A 15,475-nucleotide genomic window follows, 5' to 3' on the forward strand; every position below is an offset into this window, starting at 1 on the left:
TAAATGTCTAAACTTTTTTTTCCCTAGGGCCTTAAGATACTTGAGCCGACTTTATTTTTCTTTAATAATATAATTCTGAGTTCCTCTCTAATATTTTCATTTCTTATCTTATATATCTTTATACGTTTACACATCCACAGAGACGGATCTATACTATGGCTGTCTTGGACTGTAACCCAGCCCAAATATGTGGGAAGACCATCCGACATGGTGAAGGGGGAAATCAAGCCATTCAATAGAAGACTATATGGTGGTTGAATTCAAACAAGTTGGCGACTATGAATTAAGTTTATTTGTAATTTTCAATGAACTAGACTCCTTGAACTCTAATTCATGGATTCGTCCATATAAGACATAAATGTCAGCCTGCTGCCGCCGCAGCCGTTGTCGGCCTATCGCCGTTGCTGGCCTATCGCCGTTGCCGCTAGACCAAGAGACAACTTTTCAATTTCCATGACTGAGAGTGGGCGATCAAAGGTTTATGTTATGTTGACCAGATTGATTCATCTTGTGTTGACGTTACCTGTTTCTACCGCCACCACTGAGCGAGCCTTTTCAGCAATGAAGCATGTGAAGACGTCATTTCGCAATAAAATGAAAGATGATTTTCTTGAAGATTGCTTGACAATCTATATTAACAAAATTTAACTAAGGATATAAATGTAGATTCTATTATAGATGAATTTTATGTTTCAAAATCTCATAGGGCACAACTTTATTGAATGGTATACTGTAAATGACTTTATTATTATTATTATATGTATATGGATAATAATATATAATTCATTATATTAAGTTAAGCCCCCCCCCTAACTCTAATTTCTGGATCCATCCCTGCACGTCAAAAATGTTATTTTCATCTTTGCAACTTTCATCTATTGCTCATATGTTTGAGTCATAATCTAACATTTAATTTTATGTAATCTAGCAAGTTTAACAATTATAAATAGCACCTGACATTCTCCTCTATTTCATCTATCTCACCTGTATTCTATATAAGACATCTTTTTAAATTTCTCTATTATTTTTTAAAATTAATTTTAAATATTTAAAACTCTCTATTATAAATAATGTATGATCTTCTATCTTAATAATTCCCTCATTAAATTTAATATCACTAAATTTAAATTTCACCTATTCTATGATTATTTTATTAAATCTAAAAACTTTTTACTTCTAAAATTTTCTACCAAAATTTAAATTTAACTTTCAGGTGTTTTATCCGTTAAAAACTTTTGATCAATAAAATAATTGAATGAGACATCTGTCCTTCTATCACTGCGCATTCTTTGGATACCTTTTTTGTGGTTTATCTTCCCACTGAGCTGAATCATATCAAATCAAATCAAATTATCAGCATTCGGAAGCCATGATTGGATTGGAAAGAACACCAAGCAGATGACTCCAAACAGGTAACTGAAGAAGAAGAAGAATCAGTAACTCAACTCAACTGCTAATATAAACCCACAAAGATCTACATAAATAAAAAATAAAAAAATAAAATGCACACCCACACCCACTGCTTAGAAAAGAGTGAAGAGTTGCTTCATTTTAGAACGAACTCCAAATTTTGGGAGCACTGTTCTGGAACAAATAAAAAAAAAAGGGCTAAAATACTAACATGCACTAGGGTTTGTCCTTGGCAGCTTGCCCTCTGTTTCTCTACACTCCATTCAACAAGTCAAGTAAGGGATCTCAGATTAGTCTCAATCTCATCATCCACAAATCTCATGCATTGCTTTGTCCACATCCATGTGATCTTACTACTTGAGTTTGGCTCAATCATGGCTACTTGAAGCTCAATTTGTCGTTTCCGATCGACTCAACACGACTCATCTTTTCGATGGTTTGCGAGATATAAGGCCCCTTTTAGTAGATTGGTCATGTAAACTTAGAAAGGGCTTTTCGGTCCACACGGAATTGCTAATAGGTCGAGTGTGAGTCGAACCCGAGCCCCGAGCTCTAGAGTCTTTTAGTGGATTGGCCCTTCTGAGGCTTTACCCCTTTTATTGCCTTGATCTGTTTTGTCAGTTCAGTGCCTTCTTCGGCCATGAGAGAAGCCATCAGGTGCTGCATCGCCTGCATCCTGCCGTGTGGCGCGCTCGACGTGGTGCGCGTCGTGCACGCCACCGGCCGCGTGGAGGAGCTCGGCGGCGCGGTGACCGCCGGCGACGTCATGCGGGCGCACCCGGGCCACGTGCTCCGGCAGCCGCCCGACGGCGCCCGGACCACCAAGGCCGTGACGCTGCCGCCGGACGCCGAGCTCGAGAGGGGGAAATTTTACTTCCTGGTGCCCGCCGCGGAGACGGCGGCGCGGCGGCGGAGGAAGGGGAGGAGGAAGGAGGAGGCGGAGACCAATGCCGCTGCAACGGCCGCGCAGAAGGCCGTGCGGGTGCTCGACGAGCAGTACCTATCGGAGATCATGTCGGAGAAGGCGTCGGCGGAATTCAGGGGGAGGCGGCGCGGCCGGGTAGGCGTGTGGCGGCCGCACCTGGATAGCATCGCCGAGGCCTCCACGGAGCTCTGAAACAGAGCAGAGTCTCTGTTGATCGCCATGGTTTGTTACTAAATTGCAATCTAATTTCGCTGCAAAGAGTTTAGATTTTGTCAAAAAAAACCAATAGATTTGGATTGTTTCTTGGTTCTTCATTTAGATTTGATGTTTCAAAATTAGAATTTTCTCCGAGATCAAGATACAATACACAATGAAATTAACGATAAATAACTAACAAAATAGTCAATCGAAAGATGAAAGGAACTCGATCGTCGTGGTTGTTTTTATAGAATTGAATCTTCTTAAGCAGCTTTGATAATTTCATCAATCATGAATATAATTAGTTGAGAAGGGAGCAACACCACTTTTTTTCACTATATAGATATTTTTATCTATTGTTGTATTTCTTGTTGCAACAATGAATGTAACAATGATTGATCCCTTATTCTCTTTATATATTGTACCTTCACACAGTGTTCTCGACTGAGGAAGAGTTGAATATAGGCTATCAGTGGAAGGCTTTTTGCATGCTCAACACTGTTCTTACTGATCATGGTACTTTCTTAACATTTTTTAAAAAAAATATTAAGAATGTTTGATGTCGAAACAAACGAAGAGTATGCTCCTTTTGATCTTGGCTAAGTAGGAGAAGAGGTGTTAGCTACACTTTTGTTGTTGTTGTTGTTATTTTTTATTTTTTTGGTTAATAATCATCAAGTGTCCGTCTCAATTAATTCTAAAGATGGGCAGTTTTCTCTCTAATTCACTTATAAATAAATTTAGAATATAACTTATCCATATTATATTAAGAAGTTAACTTTTAAAATATTATCCTCTTATTTGTTCCCTCTATTATTAATATTATTACAGAGAACTAAATACATATCTACCTTGTCACTCCCTCCAGTTAACTATAGGGTCTTTTGTATCAAATTCGTGGTGAATAAATAGCTAAGATAAAATTTATTGGACCTAGAATATATATGTGCCTTTTGTGGTGTAGGAATAATAATTTTCTTTGATGAAGGATCTAATAGACTAATACTGACTCGAATGGAGGAGGAGATAAAGAGATTTTTTTTAGACATGATTAAATAATTAGATAATCGAGTATAAAATTTTTTTAATTTAGATATAGAAATGGGTCTAATAAAATCATACTCATACCCAGACTCGAATACTCGATCATATATGTAACTTTTTTTTTCATTTCATTGACAACCAAATAAAGAAAGAATAAAAATAAATAAATTTGATCATTCTCAAATCCTAATACGTGCTTTTCAGTAGCCTATAGATATTTAATTTATTTTTATTGAATTTTATTTTATTAGATATGACATTAATTTTAATATATTTTTATTGAATGATGATAGTAGGATAAAATAAAAATAAATTATTAATATATAATATATCTGATGAAGATGAAATAAGTATGAAGATTGAGAATACGAAATCTGATTCAAATGTCATACATTGTCATTCTACTCTGATGCTATTTGATTTTGCAAGTGTGGATGCCAATTTAATATATTTTAATTTTCATAAAAACTTGTCAATAAATTTATGACTTTAATTGATCAAGGCAATCATATCTTTTTAAATTCTCAAAAACTCTTTTTCTAATTGTTCCTAATGGTATACATATCTCTTATGATAATATTATTGTTGCTTTTCTAGCTCTTTCAGAATAGTATCTCATGGATGATTCAAGCCCCTCAAGACCTTCTTCGCCTTCTAAAAAAAAGATCCAAAGCCAATCTCAAGAAATAATAAAATTTTATAAGGTCTTTCCGTCTAAATGCGAGTAGTCCATATTTTTATAGACATATCTATTTCACCTAACTTCTTTCTGAAATAGTATTCGGATTGTTACATCTTTCGTGCTAGTGAGAACTTATCCGATATTATCGATCATCAAATCACTTATACATATGTCAAGATATTATTTTAAGTCAATTTATTCTTTTAATAAAAAAATTTAAGAGCAAGCAAAAGAAGCGGCTCTCAAAATCTAAATAAATATTCGTTAAGAAAATATAGATATTAAGATTAAACTAGTGCGCTATTAATTTAAACCCACTTTATGTATCCAAAGAAGTGGGGCTCTCATAGAAACTGGTCCCCACTGCTTTCTCTCCCTCTCATAGCGACACGTTCCTAAAAACTGGTCGGCCACCGACCTGTTTCGTATCCAAACCCAAATTCCCTACTCTAATATGTTATTAATTTTTGGAATATATATATATATATATATTCCATCTTTATCTAATTATGGCCGGTTATTACTTGGGCGTGTGGTTCAATGAACCATCTCTGGTTCACCTCGTGAACCGGTTCTTCCTTCCAAAGAGAATTAAAACCGAACCGGATAGATCTCGTCCATCGGAGACGACTTAATCACATCCAACGGTTCTAATCTATTCTCTTTTATTCCTCTTTATTTATTTCGATCCAATGGATGCAACTTGATCTAATCCCACGGATACAAGTTGATCTCATCCATTAACTCATCCTACGGTTGAGAACCAATCTCATCCAACGGTCGAGATTCAATCTCATCCGACGGCTGAGAACTAATCTCATCCGATTGATTGCATCCTTTTGAAGATGACTTTAGGCTACAGCGGGGACCTCGAGGAGGTATTAGATCTGGCCTTCTGATGGATTTCGGATCCCGTATTCAGCCCCGAATACACACCTACATCCATCAATAACGATCCATTCCACTAGAGGATCATTATTGCACTACCAATCTAATCCCCAAATTACATTTTGGGTTCCTTCTTATTATATTATGCATTGCTCCCCGTGTTTAAGATATCGTATGTCCGTCAATTATCTGAGTTCACTGACAACTCAATAATCGACATCTAGGACCTTGAATAGTACCACTCAACCTTATTGTCAGTCGGACCAAGTCCACTTGCAAGATTTTGACTTGACAATCCTTATGAGCTATCCAAGGGGACATCATCACCCCTACTGGGACACGGATTCCTTCTGTAATTAATGGCACACCGTATAGATAGCAACATCACCCAACTTACCGGGAATAATTGATCTGACGCAAAGATCTCACCCTTTGGTAAATCAAAGCAATAATTACTACCTATAGGTGCCCATTTATTACATCGGGATTAAGAGTGCATAATTCCTAATAACAGAGGTCTTGTTCAATTTGTGAGTCAGAGTAAATTGAACAACCTCAATGGTCCTACTCAATGCACACAAAGTGCACTAGTGTAATTCTACAGTCAAGACAGACAGTAACCGAATTACACTACAACCGTTCCCGATGGGTTGTCCAACACCATCTTGGTTGTGAGCCTTAGTTTATAATTCACAGGGGACTGATAATCATGGTCTTCTGTGTCTCACAGACACCAAGTTATCTACAGTGTGAACTAAGAGGACTTTATTGCAAATTTACCTATTGCAATCATTTGACCAAATCATGATTTCTTATTTCTTAAATGTTTACATATAAAAGACCTAGTCTTTTCAGTATACTTCCTAACACAGACCTCTTGCCCATGGATACCTCTTACCCTTTGATGGTGGGCTGATGACTCAAGTTGGTCAGTTGCAGGTTAATTGGTCGATAGAATCTGTTGGAAGAATGTCATGGGAGGGAGCCAAGGAAATTGAGTTAGGAGGCGAATGTATAACACTCGGACCAGTAGGACACGATGATAAGGGGATCCCCCTTGTCGATATCTCAATTCCCCAACATGGGAGTTCAACTCGGGTAGTTGGTCCGACCTCGATGAGTGAGGAAGTAGCTAGTAGACTCATTTTAGTTAATGGTTCTTGAGGTCAAAGCCTCTTCATGCTTATCCTAAGGGGCTCCTCCAACTCATCAGAAGAGTTAGAGTATTGCCATCGCAAAAGGGTGGGCTGACAACACCTTTGTGGCCACAACTGTGTCACCCAATTGCCCGACAGGTCGAGCCCCACATTCATCACCCGACTAATCGATGAGTTGAAAAACTTGATCTTCTAGTTCGACCTCGGTTAGCTTAAAGCATTTATTGAGGGAGACTCTCAACATGGTCTTAGCTGCACAATAAAAGAAAAGTCGTCAATTAGCTATCACATATGACAAAAACAAGATAATTCTTACCATTTATAAATAGAGCTTGATGTCAATTAGGCTCAAGCTGAAGCGGAAGAGGAGGGCTTCCTCGAGCAAATGCTTCACATTGAATTGGAGATCCGATAGAATACTTACTGTGGTACAGTAGGCAGATTCCAAGTTAAATTGACCAAGACTTGGGGGCATTTCAGTTGCCAACCAATGGGCCACAAGAACAGAATGAGAGGCTGAAAAAAATACATAATGGGTTTTCTATTCCCTGTGTGAAGTCAGAATTTTTCTAAAAAACTCCATAAAGGTCTAACTGTGAAATAGAAGATCCCAACTTTCATTTTCTTAAGATAAAATAAATAATGGGAGACTTGGGGTGTGAGGGGGATTCGGTATAGGCGAAAGATAATGACTACTTTCCAAAGTAGTTGGTAAGAGTTGGGGGCTAATTGTTGAAGGAAAATTTGAAAGTACTCAAAAATCTTAGTAAAAAAATTAGGGATGGGAAAATCTAAGACCACTTATCATCTGACCTTGGAAAAAGGTTATAAAATTGGCATAGCGAAGGTGAGGTCGATCAATGATATTAGGGATAACTAATCGATTATCGGTAATAATTTTGAATTGCAGTCTCTTCTAGTCTATATCCCCCCCCGCACGCATAGATGTTTGATACCATAGACTCGTACCAAAGAGTGGAAAAACTTTCAGCAACCATTGGCAATAGAGGAGAAAAAGAACAAGGAGAGATGACACAAGGGAAATAGAACAAAGAATAAAGAACTCATAAATAAACATGCATTCACGAAGTTGTAGAAAATCATCACAGACGAAGCTTGAAGATGAAGAAGTTGACAAATGCGGTGGTTGTTCGTCGTCGCCAATCAAATATACCCCATGCTCAGAATGTCAATCATTGGATTTGGGAACTGAAAAGGCGAGCGATCACTTTGAGTCGTTGGCTCCTGCATTCAAATCGATAGAATCTCAATAATTGTCTCGAACTAAGCATCCGACATAGCCTCAACACGTGTCAACCTCAAACCAGAACTGTATTAATGATCAGATATGATATGCCGATCTCAGGGATGATACGCCATCACGCGCATTGTCCGCATTAATGTCGCATGCCTTACATGTTACCAAGGCATTGTAGGGTAAGACAGCGGAAGCTTGATGCCACGTCATCCTTGTGTATGAGTTGACAGTTAGACTACAGTCATCTCAATTCAGTCAGTCAGACTCAAACCTCTCGACTAGACTGGAGGAGGCTTGTGATACAGTGGATAGGGGGACCTACATGTGGCAAAGTCAAATCAATAGTTAAGCAGAGGTGGAGGTCAAAGTGGTCACCCCACTCCAAGGAACTCAGTCCACCCGATGTCTAGGTAACTTGGCTTTCTCTCCTCCTTTAGCTTGGACACCCAACTCCTCCTTTAGCTAAGCTACCCAACTCCTCCTTCAGCTCGACCGCTCGATTCCTCTTTCAGCTCGACCATCTGATTCCTCTTTAACTCGACTACCCGATTCCTCCTTCAGCTCGACCACTTGACTCCTCCTTTAGCTCAATCACCTGACTCCTCCTTTAACTTGGTCACTCGACTCCTCTTTCAGCTCGGTCGCCCTTGAAACGAACAATGACAATGAATATTCTAGAACAAGTGGCATCGTGTGGGTAGTGAAACGGTTATGCCACTGTCAAAACTGATCTCCTAGATGTTTTTCATCAAACACGTGACATCTAGTGAATGGAGAAACCACGAACAATTGTCGGGTCTGGTCCCCTACTGACTCATATGAGGAAGATGATGGAGAAGGAGATGTTGGACGTGGAGATGCGTTTCTGATAATTATATAAATCTTATAGAAGATAATGGAAAGAGGTTGGCTCTCTAGTAACTCCATTAAATTCTCTTTTATTTTTCTTCCTTTCTACTACTCTCGATATCATAAAGAAATCCTAATTTGGGTATCAGAGTGACCACGTCGAACCCGCCTCGACATCCATTTTAATCTCTAATTGAGTATTGCAGGCATTCCAAGTGCTCTCTTCCCTTGTAGTTATTTTTTTTACTGACTCACCTATCCATAATTTCAGATAGGAATATTTTTTTTTTTGATAAAATTGATTCAATCCAATTGGATTTAATCCATTTTAATCAAGTTATATCAGTTTTGATTAAACTAAAATTATTTTAAGATATTTAAACAATTTTAATTAATATTAAAATAATTTTTATTTAGTGATTTTGAGTGTTAGTGTAGTTTTGGTCATAATAAAAGTAAAGGGGGCCTTATTAATTTTTTATTTACCTTTTACTTAAAAAAAAAAACTGAATCAAAGCATAGTTCCATCAAGTCTCTACAGCAATCTGTTTGGCCTCCATGTGTAATAACTGTCTGACATGACTGATGCAGAAGGCCTCCATGGCTTCGCTGGAGGCTCTGCTCTGACGCCTTTATCATGAGAATTTTCTGTTTCTGTACTACCTGTTCTTCCAATTAATGAATTAATTCCCGAAAGCATACTCAATAATATAACGCAGATATCATATGCCCTGTTCTACCAAGGCGAAGAAAGCAAAGAACATACCACACAGTTATCTCTTGTGCTGACCACGTACTGTGACTACTCTGGACAGAGACACACTGCTCTTTGCAGAGATGTCTCCTCTTCTTACTGTCTCAATTACCTGTATCAGACAAGGTAGAAAGAAGACGACAAGCCTAATCCTAATCCTCTCAACTTTGTTCCTCTGCCATTGCGCCGATGGCCATGGTGTTGGGTCTGCGATATGATTACGCTGTGTCCTGTAGTTATAATTCATCATCGAGTGGAATGGAATGGATAGCCATGACTCTGTCCTTGGGGGTCCATTGCCGCATTCTGCTAATAAATTGAGGTGTCGGGTGGGTCTTTTAAGCAGCAGTAGTAGTTGTTTTTGTGTAGGAAGATGAACTTCATCATGGTGCAATGCAGGCACAGTTAGGGCATGCCCTACGCATCTACCCACCTGCCCAACATCACCATGTGCCACAACGCCATTAATGGTGCAGCTGCTGAAACGGTGACTTTTGAAGATAGTGAAAAATAATTCAGGGCATTATTTCGGTCTCACGCCTACTGACACCATGCGTTATATACGTCGATGCGATTACAAGTCCAGTCCACTGCTCTCGCCTGCCACTACGTTGGTTGGATCGCTTAGAGATGGAGGCAGAATCGGCGTGGGAGGAGGAACTGCTCCTGGACGAGCTGGACATCGGCGGCGTCCTGCTCATCGACGACGAGCGGCTCGGGTCGGTGATCCGGTCCCTGGAGGCGGAGATCTCCGCCGCCGCGGTCCTCGGCGGCGACGAGGACTCGATGGCGGAGCAGTACTGCGCGATGCATGACAGCGGGAGGTGCGAGGACTGCAGAATGGAGGACATTTTGACGGGCGGTGGCATCCGCTCGACGACGACGACGTGCCTCGTGGAGGAGGAGGCGGATTGGGCCGCTGCGGCGGACGCCGGAGATCAGTCGCCGTGCGGCGGCGAGATGGGCGGTTGGTACGTGGATGAGCTGTTCGAGATGGGAGGTGGGATTTGGAGTGAAGGGAGAACAGGAAACTCTGCTTCGCGCTACAACGGCGGAGGGGAATGGGAGTGGGAGACTTGTGCAGGGCAGGATTACTGTTCCCTGTGGGAATGAAGTATTCAATAATAAAAAATGTCCTTTACGCTCTGTTTACTTAAATGTTTCCTCACAAGTAAACATAAAATACGCCGCCTTTTCTGTTTTACTAGTAAACATCCCGGTATGATTATGGCTTCCATATTGGGCCGGAGTGGGCTTAGGTTTCCACGGAGGCCCATTTCAGTGTCATCGCGAGTCATCGGTCGCGTCGGTGTTTGGCGCGTTGATCGGGACGAGAGAATCACACAGAGGATTTGGTAGTAGTCTAGGGTTAGGTCTTGGCGGTCATGGCGACGCAGCAGCAAGGAGGAGCGGGAAGCGCAAAGAGGAAGCCGGTGTTCACGACGGTGGATCAGCTGAAGCCCGGGACGAGCGGCCATTCCCTCACGGTCAAGGTGCTGAAATCCGATACCATAGTCTACAAGGGCCGCGCCGCCGCCGCCGCAGGCCAACTACGTCCCACCAGGATCGCTGAGTGCCTCGTCGGAGACGAGACCGGTACCATCGTCTTCACGGCTCGCAACGAGCAAGGTTTGACTTTTTCGCTTTCTGGCCTTTCGGATTTGATTTGTTTGTTGTCAAAGCCTATCGCTTTCCGAAGATGACTGTGCAATATATGTTGAATTTTGATGAAGCTTAAATTGTTTTTTTTTCCTAAAAGAAAATGTTTCATTTAGCTTGTTCCTAGAAGAAGCCTGATTAAGATGCAAAACTTGGCCATGCTCTCATGGATTCCACTATGGCCAGTAGTGTGAGTGATTGGGTTACTGATGCTTTCAGTCTTGAAATTGAAAAAGATTCTATCTTGCATACATGGAATTTGAACTCGGGGCTTACTTGAACCTGTAACGTGTGTAAAATTAACGATGAGAATGCACAATCTATATGTTTTTTTGATGTACGGATTAAGTATGATAAATATGGAGGAAAGGGGGTTTCTTTTCATCATCTGATTGTAGGTTTTCAATTTTTTTTAGCAAGAGATAGATTCCTAGTTATTTCGGTCGGACACATCTTTCGATAACTCATTCAAAGGGGAGGTTTAGGTATTAAATATTTTGTTGTCAACAATTTTTATCCTTTATCAAATTTTGAAAATTTTTAGTACTAATGATGGATGAAAAACTGCATAGGATATACACACAGGTCATTGCAATTCAATAATTATCTAGGGCATGTATGAGTGATGAGAAAATAGTACTAGAAAATGAGATTTTGATCTTAGTTCTACTGGAACTTAAAGATTTGAATTATTTACTTGCATTTATTGTTTTTATCCGAGTAAAAACTCCATAAATGAGTGGAACTTACATGTCACCCTTGAAAGATATTGTATATTGCCAAATTGAATTGTTCATAGAAAAAGTAGCAAGTAAGAGTGTTAATAGCATTAACGTTTGACATAAAATTATTTCCCTTCAGATTGAAGCAACTACACCATGTAATATTATATGTGAAAAAAATAATATTCTGTTCATTTGATATATTACAATACAATGATGCACTATTTGACATAGAATTGTAATATAGAGAGAATAGAGAGAGACATTTGAAGTAAGAAATAGATTAAGCTGCTAACATAGTAATATATTATAATGAATTAAAGAAATAGTTGGAGCAGGTCGAAAAGAAACTAGTTAATCAGGAAGAAGATTATGAGATGATCACTTTCCTTAACACATTCTTTGGAAAACGCATTGTAGAAAACATGTAGCAATATTTTTAGTTTGTATCTAACATTATCAAGGACGATTGTTTTATCAAGTGTCAAAGCTTTTGAATTATTTATTGAGGCTGAATTAGACAGCACACTTGGTCTTGAGGATAATGGCCGACAATCCAGGATGTCTACAACATGTCCATCATGGTATTGGAGGTACAAAGTAGAAAGAGAGAGAAGTAGATGCTGAGGAGGAGGCAGTGATATATGCTAATGGCTGCTACTAAAGGAGGGTCAAGAAGATATGACTGTTTATTGTATGAGGATTTGTGGATGAATGGTATTATATTTCTTCAATATGTGATGATTATAATACTATGCGCCGTTACTATTTTATAGTGTTTGTTACTTTGCATTCATTGAAACAAACATAAAGTGACTAGGTATATCAAGTAGGAAATTTAGATGCTACCATAGTAATTTATGATTATGGATTGGAGGAACTCTGTATATAAAGAAGGAATTGGAGTGGATCGGGCAGTGATTAAAGAAAAGTGATTATCTCATACAGCCTTGTGAATTCACTTTGATTACTCTTTGATCCACTCTGTTAATTTTTCTGATTCATAATGATATATTACTATGTTAACAAATAACTTCTTTGATGCACTTGTATTGACTTGCAATGCATTTGTATTAATTCATAGTGATATAACTTGTTTCCAAATCGTTTTCTTCGTGCTCTTGTAGAGAACAAATAACTTATGTGATGCATTTGTATTGACAAGTGCAGCCCATTGATATCAGAATTGCTTTAATAAAGATTTCCTAAACAACTTAGTTTCTTTTATTGCAGTTGATCTGATGAAGCCAGGCACCACAGTCATTTTGCGCAACGCAAAGATCGACATGTTTAAAGGCTCAATGAGGCTTGCTGTCGACAAGTGGGGGCGCATTGAGGGAACTGTGTTTGCTGATTTCACAGTGAAAGAGGACAACAATCTGTCTCTGATCGAGTATGAGTTAGTAAACGTGGGCAAAGAGTGACAACTTCACCTCAGAGATCAATCCCAGTTGGTGCAGAAAATGATCCTGGTGTTGAAGTTCCAAGCAGATGAACTTGAGGGCGTTCACCACCTTGGAGGAATCCAGGTGAATTTAGCCCACTGCCTCTTTTAAATTTAGTTGATGTTTTATGATGCATCTGATAAATTTAGTTGATCTTTCTCGTTGTTGTTGTTAGTTATCGTTATAAATATTGAGAAAATATTTATAATAAATATAGGATAAAAAATAAAAGTATTGAAATCGGAGGCTTTTCGTTTTTAAAATGTCATAACAGCCCTCTTATTTCTAAAAATCTTTTTATTTTACAGTTATTGTAGCAATTGGCTGATATAATGTGGTAAATTATTATTGTATCATGTAAAATTATTATTTTTAGTTTATTTGATATAATTATTATTAATAAAGTACTTATGTATTAAAAAATATTTTTAAAAATATTAAAATTATCATAAAATATTAATATTTTTTAATATTTTTGGCCATAAATATAGTGTACATATTAATGACAGACAGAGATAGCATCTTCCTCCTAATTTTCTTCTCTTAATTTTTCTTCCCACCAACTTCCTTATTCATCCTAATTCCTTACGTGATTTTCTAGTTTTCTCTTTCTCCTCCTCCACCAACAACATTCAGCAAGAAGACAATGTCACAGTAGCTTCTTCTCTCTTTCAACAGTATAGCTGTCAATTTAAATTGGATTCGTCGAGTTGATATGTCCCATCAAACAAGTTAGATGGGTTAAATTAAAATTTTATCAAATTTAAATTGGTTCGATCCGCGTAGGTTGGTGAGAAAGTTTATTTGAGAAAGTTTATTTTAAATTTTAAATTTTAAAATTAAAATAGAAAACTTAATAGATTAGTGAGCTTGATCCATCTAAATCATAATTTAAGTTTAAAAATTTTAACTTGATCAATTTAAATTATAATTCAAATTTAAATTTTTTTAAATATTTTTAATATTTTTTATTTTTTGACTGACCGGTGGATTAGTCCGCCTAACTCACAACCCATCTTGAGTTGGGTTGGATTGAAGATTTTTTAACCCGTCAAGTTTTGATGGATCAGCCCGCCCTGCCCTACTATATGATGGATTTTTAGTGGGTTGATTCATCCAACCATGGATTGATCCGTTTGACAGCTCTATTCAACAACCATCAAGGAAGTTCTTTTTATTCCCTCCTCTATGTTTGAAATTTCATCTTTAAATTTTAGAAAAGTATCCTCAACAATGCAAATCACTCCACAAATTTGTCCGGGAATTACTCTTATATGTAGAATCTTCAACTATGAGATAGTATCTTGATACTGGAATTCATATGTGGAGTATAACATCATTACGAAAATATTATCCTACTATAACTCAAATACAATACAAGTAGGCGATGATTCAAATTTACAAATTGCTAATTACAAAAACACACAATTTCAATCATTTAATCAAACTTTTCACATGTATAATATCTTTCATATTCTTTTTATTACTAAAAATTTACTCTCTACACGTCATCAATTTAGTTTTGATAACAATGTCTTCTTTGAATTTCATCTTGACCATTATCTTATAAAAGATAGAACAACATGCATTATTGTACTTCATGCCAAGATTAAAAATGATCTCTATGATCTTCAATATCCTTCTATTAAAGATTTTGAGAGGAATACAGCAGAAGATCAAGAGGTCTTCGGGTAACGAACATCTTCTATACAATCTACAAAGGAAAGATACAAACTATTTTATTCCGCTACATAGTTATTTTCTTTGTATCTTTTCTTATGGATCCTAAATACCAACACAAGAGTTCCATCGATCCTATGCTTCGATCAAGGTGTGCTTTAATTGGTCAAAAACTTGCTTGATTAATCAAGCACATGTCTGATCGAAGATGTAGGTTGCTTGCAAAAGTTCTGTTCATGAAAATTGTTGTCTAGCAAGAATTGAACGGAACAGAAATCCAAGCACCTTCAAGTCGAACTACACATCTTGAATTAGATTAATTAGGAAGGCTTGTGATATGATATAAGCTTGCAATTACCATGTAGCCCTCGAGATCCATAATGATATGGGGTTATTAGTCAAAATCAAGGAGAATTAAATAAATCTCGAGGGATAGCAAGTTGGCAATTTCAGCCTCAGGCACCGGCCTCGACCTCTGCTCGATATGAGGTCCCGACCTTGGCTTTAGTCCCGACCTCGACCTCGATCCCGACCTCGACTTTGACCTCTGATTGGTCTGGGGTCTTGATCTCGACTCTGATCAGTCTCAAGTCCCAACCTCAACCTCAAGCCTCGAGTCCCAACCTCGACCTCTGCTCAGTCTTAGGTCCCGACCTCGACCTCTACTCAGTCTTGGGTGTCGACCTCAACCTCAAACCTTGGGTCCTGACCTCGGCCTTAAGCCTCAAGGTCCCGACCTTGACTTTTGTTCAACCTCATGTGTCGATCTCATCTCAATCTCGGGTCTTCTCTTTGTTTGGTTCT

At 38.4% G+C, this 15,475-nt stretch overlaps 2 protein-coding genes across 2 annotated transcripts; both read left to right on the forward strand.

Annotated features, from left to right (window-relative positions):
- Window positions 1-2,050: 2,050 nt before the first annotated feature.
- LOC141831354 (uncharacterized) lies at window positions 2,051-2,581 on the forward strand. Its single transcript, XM_074718710.1, has one exon. The coding sequence runs from the start codon at window positions 2,051-2,053 to the stop codon at window positions 2,525-2,527; it is 477 nt and encodes a 158-aa protein (XP_074574811.1). The 3' UTR covers window positions 2,528-2,581.
- Window positions 2,582-10,499: 7,918 nt separating this feature from the next.
- LOC141831888 (uncharacterized protein At4g28440-like) lies at window positions 10,500-13,187 on the forward strand. The gene is made up of 2 exons (XM_074719304.1): window positions 10,500-10,794; window positions 12,780-13,187. Exons 1-2 carry the CDS (start codon window positions 10,551-10,553, stop codon window positions 12,968-12,970), a joined length of 435 nt encoding a protein of 144 aa, XP_074575405.1. The 5' UTR covers window positions 10,500-10,550; the 3' UTR covers window positions 12,971-13,187.
- The last annotated feature ends 2,288 nt before the right edge of the window (window positions 13,188-15,475 follow it).

This window comes from Curcuma longa, chromosome 7 (assembly GCF_044706935.1).
Source record: "Curcuma longa cultivar G26 ecotype Majalengka, Jawa Barat chromosome 7, ITB_CL_G26_1.1, whole genome shotgun sequence".
Classification (NCBI taxonomy): domain Eukaryota; kingdom Viridiplantae; phylum Streptophyta; class Magnoliopsida; order Zingiberales; family Zingiberaceae; genus Curcuma; species Curcuma longa.